This window comes from Mya arenaria, chromosome 17, assembly GCF_026914265.1.
Source record: "Mya arenaria isolate MELC-2E11 chromosome 17, ASM2691426v1".
In the NCBI taxonomy this organism is placed as follows: Eukaryota; Metazoa; Mollusca; class Bivalvia; order Myida; family Myidae; genus Mya; species Mya arenaria.
In genome coordinates, this window is record NC_069138.1 from 56,001,536 (window position 1) to 56,011,402 (window position 9,867).

At 33.9% G+C, this 9,867-nt stretch overlaps 1 protein-coding gene across 1 annotated transcript; it reads left to right on the forward strand.

The window, feature by feature from the left end:
* Window positions 1-4,393: 4,393 nt before the first annotated feature.
* On the forward strand, window positions 4,394-9,138 carry LOC128223634 (sushi, von Willebrand factor type A, EGF and pentraxin domain-containing protein 1-like). The gene is made up of 7 exons (XM_052932909.1): window positions 4,394-4,454; window positions 5,336-5,546; window positions 6,401-6,540; window positions 7,489-7,683; window positions 7,970-8,155; window positions 8,827-9,008; window positions 9,124-9,138. Exons 1-7 carry the CDS (start codon window positions 4,394-4,396, stop codon window positions 9,136-9,138), a joined length of 990 nt encoding a protein of 329 aa, XP_052788869.1.
* The last annotated feature ends 729 nt before the right edge of the window (window positions 9,139-9,867 follow it).

Below are 9,867 nucleotides of genomic sequence, written 5' to 3' on the forward strand. Positions count from 1 at the left end.
ACTGGACAAAGAATAAATAGAGGTGAGAATAAAGAATAGTGCACGTCACCACAATGTATATAGACTATAACAGAGGTTCAAATCTACAGATAGAGAATAGTCCACGCTACCACAATGTATATAGACTATAACAGAGGAGTTGAAGTAAAGTTTCAAAATCTCTGGCTGTATACATTGCATAGAGAACAGAGGTGTTGAAGCACTGCTTCAACACCTCTGAGGAATAATAGAATATAGTGCACGCTTCCACAATGTATATATACTATAACAGAGGAATTGATGTAAAGTTTCAAAATCTCTGGTTGATACATTGCATAGAGAACAGGGGTGTTGAAGCACTGCTTCAACACCTCTGAGAATGAACAGAGTTTAGTGCACGTTTCCACAATGTATATAGACTATAACAGAGGAGTTGAAGTAATCTCTGGCTGTATACATTGTATAGAGAACAGAGGTGTTGAAGCACTGCTTCAACACCTCTGAGGAATAATAGAATAAAGTATAGTGCACGCTACCACGATGTATATAGACTATAACAGAGGAGTTGAAGTAAATCTTCAAAATCTCTGGCTGTATACATTGTATAGAGAACAGGGGTGTTGAAGCACTGCTTCAACACCTCTGAGAATGAACAGAGTATAGTGCACGTTTCCACAATGTATATAGACTATAACAGAGGAGTTGAAGTAAATCTTCAAACTCACTGGCTGTATAAATTGTATAGAGAACAAGGGTGTTGAAGCACTGCTTCAACACCTTTGAGAATGAATAGAGTATAGTGCAGGCTTCCACAATGTATATAGACTATAACAGAGGAGTTGAAGTATATCTTCAAAATCTCTGGCTGTATACATTGTATAGAGAACAGGGGTGTTGAAACACTGCTTCATCACCTCTGAGAATGAATAGAGTATAGTGCACGCTTCCACAATGTATATAGACTATAACAGAGGAGTTGAAGTATATCTTCAAAATCTCTGGCTGTATACATTGTATAGAGAACAGGGGTGTTGAAACACTGCTTCAACACCTCTGAGAATGAAAAGAATATATACTGTGCACAGTATTTACTGGTATAGAATATAACGCCAGTATACATTCTGTCACGGTATATCGTGCATATCCATATAGTGTATAGAGCCGATGCAATGCGTTGACATCGAAGATCTCAATCTCAACTTGGACTAAGCATTCTCGATTTAAAGTTTTTTTCCAGATTCAAATAATTCACTGTTACAAGTATAACAATCATAAATTTTGAGTGATAAACCTTTAACTTATTACTAAATAAACCATTTATGGACAATATTAATTACTGATAACAAGATAACCGTGTATTCAATAGGTGAAAATCATTAAATTACTGGTGGGTCCTAAAATATTAACAGTGATTAACTATCGTCTCATAAGGTAGAAACAGTTTGTTTTCAGCACCTTTCTTTCAAATTAAACACGGTATCCTTCATAAGAACCATTTCTTTTCTATACTTTTTCATCTTTCGATATATTAAAACAGTTGTATTAACATGATTTTGTGTGGTGCATCTTTTTTAGGAGTAAAATTAAGAGTGCATCTTTAAGTATACTACATTTCGAACAACTATTTTCATATAGCATCTTAAATGACCGATTGAATAACTATATTATCACTTTTCTTAAGTTTAAACTGGGAGTAAGATTACATATATTATTGGTCCCAGGTTTAAACCAGTATTTTATAAAACGTACCTATCTATTTATATGTAATGGGTATCTACAGAAAATATACTTATAAATTTATGACTCAGTAACTGAGCTTTTAAATATTGATAACGATAAATCAAACTGGTTTAGTAATGTTAAGTACCTTCTCTTACGATATGGTTTTTGTTATGTATGATGTGGTGATTCAAAAATAAACGAAAAACATTCTATTTTTATTTGTAAACAATGTCTTTGATGATTTTTTACAACAAAGGCAAATAATTGTCAATAAAATGGTGTCTAAACTGCGTATAGAGAACTAAAATCTCATTTGAATTCGGATTAAGACAATATCGCGTCAAGAAATCTTAAAATTGCTAAATTACAAACTTACGTATTTGTTCTCATTATTTAAGAATACATACTGGTAGATATTATAGACAAGAAAGACACTTACTTCATTGTCAAATAGGTGATTCTAATGAATTAGAGGACGAGAATAACTTTATGTTTAAATGTACACCAAATGTTCTGTTAAGACACACTATTAAAGGGCCGGGAGCGATGCAATAGTCGATTGAAGGACCAAAATTTAAGAAGTTTAAAAAAATCAATTTCCATCTATGTTAGAGGTTCAATATTTAACAAGCATGATTCATATATCCGTTGCAACATGAAAAGCTGTTATTAGGAGATGAGCAATTTTTACGAAAGAATATTTTATCAGATTTCCATTCCAAAAGCATTTACGTGTTCCCGGAAATGTCTTTATACAAAAAGAATATGTTTATGAATCAAATTTATCGGAACTAACCTGTTATGTCTTCGTTTCATAAATGAACAGACAGCAGTATAACCGTGAACACTTTTATTTCTTTGTATCATGAAGTGTGAGTATGGTAAAAAGCTGAAATTAACAATAAAGCTGATTGTAAAAAAACAGAAAGACTAAAATATAAAATATAGCATGTACAATGAAGTTTTCTATCAGATCTAAACACGTGGGAGAAATTACGTAACATTAAGAACAAAGGAAACAATCTTTAGAACCAAAATTTATGCTGATTAACAATATTGTAAAGAATAACACTTAGCTATTCACTAATTAGTTGTATTGTATATTCAAAATACATCAATATTTGCATAATACATACAACGTGTGCCTTTGGAATCTTTGAAAAGTCTTCGAAGGGACTTAGACTATGGTGGAACACCATGAATGCTTCAACAATAAAACAAATGGAGGAATATTTAAGACAAAACGTCCTTAATCAAAACGGCTAACAACACTTAACCAATCAACAATGCATTGGGGTTTTGTGTTGATTGCAGCTATTTAAAAAAAGAAGAAGATATATGCATTTTTGTTAGCCGGAAATAATTTCCATCCACTATTTTTCATTATTTTTCTGAATAACTTTCGTTTTTGACAAAATATCACCAGGAACTCTCAAGACATCGTTGAATATGTAGTCTAAGGCATGTTGACATAAATAATAATATCGACAGACTTTTCCGAAATAATGTAGATGCTTTTTGATCCAAAATCTGATAAAATCTTCTTTTGTAAAATCTGTTTAACTCCTTACTACCCTAAAACATGTCACCAAGAATAAAAGTTTCACTCCCCAAAACAGATCGTTCCTCAAAACTAAATATTACATGAACTCTTTAAAAGTTTTAGTTTGGTTTTTGACCTTTCCCATACACTTTTTGATTGTGGCCGGCCTTTAAACGTGATCATAGAGTAAGACCTAGTGTGTTTAAGCTTGTACAGAAGTTTAATACTCAAACTAAATCTGCAGCATTTATGTCAGGTAAATACATATCGGGAGCATTTAAGATTCGCTATTCTTTATAATTGATGAATATACTCGTATAAGCCAGGTCATTAACTTGTGCCTCGTAATTTGTTTTTTTACGAACATTTAGAATATTTAAGTCATGTTTTACCCTAATATTTAGATATTTAATACTTTATGTGTCATGTTAGTCAGTCAAATAATAAAAAAAAACATGTTTATGTATACGATAATCAAATTAGATTTGCAAAAATACTATTTTTAGTTCATCCTCGGCACCCAGCGTATTATAACCTATATGATACTCTGGGCAAATTTGCTAGGAAAACTTCGTAAATGTTGAATGTTCATAAGCATTTTCCGACGAATGAAATACCCGATTACAAAATGAAAAAACAACTCATTTGTGAAGAGCTATCGGCATATTTAACAATATCCTGGCTAAAACGATTTGTAAGCCGTGATCTCAAATTTTGGATTTCACCTTATTATTATTCATGAGTACCAGATATTTACAGCTGATTTGCCCAGGGTATCATATAGGTCATGATACGCTGGGATGCTGAGGATGATCCCTTATATGTCAATACTATAAGTCGCACACTGTATAGTATAGTGTATTTTTGATATATTTATATGTGTATATGTAAAAAGACTGTTAAGTTTACGTGTAATAAAATATATTCGGTTCTGTACTGTTCTATCAGCCAATTAATGGCTCAATATCAATACATAATCAAATGTTCCGTATCTGTACAAGAAATTTCTTTTGAGTATTCATAATTTATTTTAGTTATATAATCTATCGAAAGTGCCATTTCAAAAATAATGATTTTAAATCATGTTAATACGCTGTTATGTGGTAAAGTATTCGAGATCGGAATTGAGATATGACTTTTATATCTTCAATGGCGGCGGCGGCAGTGGTGGTGGTGGAAGAGGTAGTGGTGGAAGTGGTGTGGTGGTATGGTGGATGTTGTTGTTGTAGTAGTAGTAGTAGTAGTAGTAGTAGTAGTAGTAGTAGTAGTAGTAGTAGTAGTAGTAGTAGTAGTAGTAGTAGTAGTAGTAGTAGTAGTAGTAGTAGTAGTAGTGGTGGTGGTGATGGTGGTGGTGGTGGTGGTGGTGGTGGTGGTGGTGGGAATAGCAGTGGCAGTGGTGGTGGGAATAGCAGTGACAGTGGCAGCAGCAGTAGCAGTAGTTAGTAGTAAGAGTAGCAGTAGCAGTAGTGGTGGTGGAACTGCATGTGACACTTACTCTTACAGGTATTCGCAAATCAGCCAAGGCTTCTTCTGAATGGGGTTTGTAACAAAACAGCTTTATTAGACAGTGTGGAACTGGTAAACGATGACAGTGCCACTATCTACTGTGCGAGAGGTTTTAACGAAGGGACAACTGCGCTTGATGGAGATATATGCTCTATGAAGATTACACAGAATCGGGTCGTAACAAGTGTTGACTATCGTTGTCACCATGCGCACTGGTTTCGAGATAACACGAATAGAAATGGTGCAATAATTAAATATATATTTTGTATGCTATTTTTAAATAATTGCATTAAAAAAATAATTTAATGTATAATTTGGAACTAAAGAATACCTAAACAACGTATATTATAGTCCTTTTTCATGAATTAGTAAATATATGCATATAAGTAATCATGTATTACTAATTAAAGATGCACATTCAATGTTAATACAGAATGTCACAAATTTGTTGTCTTCATTTGGCATTGGCGTTGTAGACACGGTAAATGGATTTTAAATTGTCATATAAAATCTATCTTTTAATTTGTATGTAACTGCAACTTATCATATATTGATTTGAACCTAAAACATTGTTTTTAATTTCAGGACGCCGACGGAAAAAACGGTTCTGGGCTTGGGGCTGGTGCTGGTGGTGGTGCGGAAGCGGGAGCGAGGCCAATGACAATAAGGCTCCTCCAGAATACACTTACTGCCCCTCTTCGGACATTAAACATGAATACACAGCACCCCAAGGAGAGAAACAAGCTCTCGTTCAGTGGACCGAACCGATTGTTTCAGAAGTAGACAATCAGAAAAGGTTGGTTGATGCTTATATAATGTATTATACAGCAAGTTACTTCGACTAAGTTATGGCTAATTCGATATAATTTTTTACGTCGTTTCCACTGTCATAAAACACAAAGTTCATTGAGAAACTCGGAACATTCTCCAGAACGTCTTTGTTTGTTTAAGAGACCGTATGATGTATTTATCGTTCTCTACTAATGATTTTATGATTTTGAGTTAAGCAAGTTTTACGATATTTCTGTAAGAGATGTTTCTTCAATTTGTTTGCATTCACACGCAAAAGTTTGACAATATGCATGATGCTGTTAAATGACCATAGTTGTGTGAATTGAAAAAAATATATAGTTTCAGTGCACAACAATTGAAACCAATCAAAAGAATGCCAAGTTTTAAGGCATAAGGTTAAGACCCAACAAACACTAAAATAAGAGACACACAATAGACAAAACAACACAGACAGACCCAATACGCATCAAACCATATTTAATAATAAGTGTTAACAGGAGAAACAGAATTTGAACAGGGGATAAAACATGCTTAAAACCCTAATTTAGTTTGTGCTTATTTCATTTATTTCTTGTGAAGACACATGAAAGCTGATTTAAACCACACTTGAGACCATTTCTTGGATTAATACCAGCAGGCAATTTATATTAAACGTTGATACGTTTTCAACAGGCTATCTTTTGACAAGTTAAAATCTATACGATTTGAATGGCAAGTTGTAATCATTGCATATATGTATATTGAACAGTCTATAAACATTTTGGATAACTAAGACCAAACTGAAAAAAAATATTTAAATAAAACGCAATTGAACGTACCTACACAGATGTAACTGTAATATGAATTACCATATTACAGCTCTCAAACCTGCTGTGGACCATATAAAAATGGGGACAAGTTTCCTGGATCTATCGATGGAACCACTCACTACATCACGTACACAGTAAAAGATGACAATGGCAGAATCGATTCATGCTCGTTTAAATTTACTGTATTCTGTAAGATATCATATTGTTTATTTGCTTATTTACAATGTGTTTGAGCCTTCACAATTAACGGCTTACTAAATATTTAAATAGCATTTTCAATAAATGTTGTTGTTACAAGGACAAAGGGGTCGTCTCGTCATCGAGTGCTAGATAATACATCGTTAGATTACCTTTAATATTTTTGGAACATTATGCCAAAAGTCAAAATGTTTTACAGTCTCATTTAAAAAAAAGTTTGTAATTCCCAACCACCTTTTTCAGCCATGCCTGCAAGTTATAAAATCTTCACAGAAGCTAATATTTATGTGTAGAAATGTATGACTTTTTAATGAAAATCAAATATCAACTTCTGTAAAAACATGTAAGCTAATGAAAACAAAGAAGAAACAAAAATATTTGTGCTTCTGGCTGGATTCGAACCACTACCTTGAAACCCCCAAAATGTGTAGTCCTTGGCTTAACAAGATAGGCTAAAGCATTAAAATTGAAGAGTTTCAAGTGGAGGTTTTCATTAGGGGTGTGCTACCTTTAAACATTTTTTCTTGATGATTACTAACATTTTCAACCAAATTCAGACGTGTTAAAAGCGTGTTGTAAAGCAAATATTCGGACGAATAAAATACGAGATGTAAAGCCCACTGACAATTCTCTAAATATCACTAAGGTAGGGTGACCTATATAGTATTTCCTTTGATAATTTCATAGCATTATTTTAGTGTTAACATTCTTCCATTGCAAGGGATTGTACAAATATTAGACGCATATATATTTTCAATGCATATACTGAACAATTCAAATAAGGTTCTAGCTTGGAGGATTATTCTTATCCCAGATTGTTCATCACTTGACATAACTAAAATGCAGAAAAAAACTTTTTTACATTTGACCATAAAACATTCCACTGCAAAAATAAATTGATAGATTGCGATTTATAGAATAGATTATATATTTGAAAAGATTTAGCCTGCTCCGAACCATACGTAGACGATCATACTACGAAGACCAACTGCTCGGATGGAAACAACGAAGGAAGCATTTGCCACTTCAGATGTGTTGAGGGGTATAAATTTGGTTCCAATGGACCCACTAAATCGACATGCTTACGTTCTAAGGCATCGAAAGCTTACTGGACAACGTTTCCGAAATGCCAAAGTACGAGAATTGTGGGGTTTTAATATTTGTTTGTACTAGATGAAGTCACTTAAGGTGCAGATAGGGATAATGGCAAGATAAGTATGTAACTATTTAATGACAGAGCTCGACAAGTGACACAAATAGTTAAACAATTAAGCATTAATGACATTGCTTTTCCCTAAATACGGTGAGAGTATACTAGGTTTAATGTTCAAATTTGAAATGCATTCAGTGTAATAATTAGTTGTGCATTACATTATATTTGAGATATTGAAAAAAAACTTATATATAAAGTCTTTAACAGAGAAAAATTGTCAGCCGCCATTCGCACTAGTCAACGGTGAAGTTTCCTGCATAAGTGCACAGTACTTGTACGATGAAACGTGTGTATTCACTTGTAACGAAGGATATAAACTAGAAGGAGCTTCATCTATGTACTGCATGGAAAATGAAAATTGGTCGAAGTCACCAACAGATATCAGCTGCGAAGGTATATTTCTTTTTTTTTATCCCTAATGAAAAGGTCGTTTAGCTTCGCACATGTTGGTAGGTAAGTCAAACTGTAGGTGGTGTATACCAGTCGTGAGACAGTCTTGTGTCCACATATAAACTCAAGAAATAAAATTGACCAAGGTCCATGAAAATTCAGTGTTGATTTGTCTTGACCAGTACATAACCGTTAATGATTTTGAGATTAGTAGGTCAATGGTCAAACTTAGTCGTATTAAAACGTTGTCCGAACGGTTTTCAAATGGGACATTTAAACTTCAGTGGTAGGTTACTATTTACCTGTTGATCATCATTTTGAGGCGAGTTGATTAAATGTCACCATTAAGGTAAACACTTTTATAAAAAAAAAAACGTTGCAACCTATGACCAAAATTAAGTTTTATTTTTTACAGTAATATGAAAACTTTGCTTGCAGATTAGAGATATTTGTATTCACTTTCCTGTAAATGTTGTGCAATAGTTAATACTTAATGCATTTTTATCTTGAGACACAAATAGTCAACCTTACAAACTTTCCGACAAAGCCGCGTTCAGGAAATATTTTGTTTGACGAACATATCTTGTTATAGTTCATGTGAACTACAAGACATTGTTATGTAACTGTAACCTTTTTCGTATACTTTATGTATATTTTATTTCATTGTTTTCCAGACAACGATCCACCGGTTATAACATGTCTCCGACAAACATTTTATGCCGACAGAGGAAGTTTTTCCACACATGTGTATTGGGAAGAGCCGACAGTAACAGACAACGTCGATACGGATATTGAAGCAACTAAAGTCTCTAATGGTATCAACCAAGGAGATGTCCTTAGTCAGGGGACATATGAAGTGAGTTACCGAGCAACCGATACAGCTGGGAACACATATTTTGCCCTTTCCGAATGCAATGTTGTGCTCGAAGTAAAAGGTAATGAACTAAGTTTGTTGTCTAAATTGCCTACAGAAACAGCATATGTAAATTTCACAGTAAAAGGTATTTTGTGTAACCATCATTGCAGTGATTCGGTGCGATAAAAGTCCGGCCGATGCTCTATCCAATTCAAGATTTATGACATTTAACTGCTCTGGCGAGACATATTATTATGGGGTTCAATGTGAAGTTGGGTGCGAGCTGAGCCTTGACCGAAATGGTTCCTCGATAATGACTTGTGAGACAAAAGAAAACACAAACGTTGGTGTTTGGCAATGGCAATCTGTTTTCGAGCCACACTGTATAGGTATGGATTTATAGCAAACTAAATATATATATATATAGCAATATGTACAGGATAAAAAAACACTTTTTGAATAAGCACAGTATAATTAATATGTTTCCATATCTCGATAATGATCAATCAAACCTATAACATGTACAAACTACGTCAATCCATTTTGGTATAATTGTTCCGGGACACTTAAACTTAAACAACACTGTATTAGTTGTTAGCTGTCCGCCACTTTCTCCGCCGAAAAACGGAGCATTGACCTACGATACGATAAACGCCAGACCGCTGTACGTAATGTCATGTAAAAAAGGCTTAGAAGTGCCCATCGTTGAAGTATTTACCGGTCGGCTTTCTTGCCAAGACAGTGGACAGTGGTTTCCTTTGGAGGAATTTCCGGATTGCGTCGGTATGCAACAACACCTTTATTTTTTATGATCATACCAAAGTATAAAGAATAGATGGATCTCCAATGCCACATACAA

Excerpts from the sequence above, each read along its gene's own strand:
- LOC128223634 (XM_052932909.1), top strand. The coding sequence starts at position 4,394 with ATGGCGGCGGCGGCAGTGGTGGTGGTGGAAGAGGTAGTGGTGGAAGTG. Across the intron at positions 4,455-5,335 it reads GGAAGTGGTGTGGTGGTATG|GACGCCGACGGAAAAAACGG; the intron begins GTGGATGTTGTT and ends TTTTAATTTCAG. Across the intron at positions 7,684-7,969 it reads AACGTTTCCGAAATGCCAAA|AGAAAAATTGTCAGCCGCCA; the intron begins GTACGAGAATTG and ends AGTCTTTAACAG.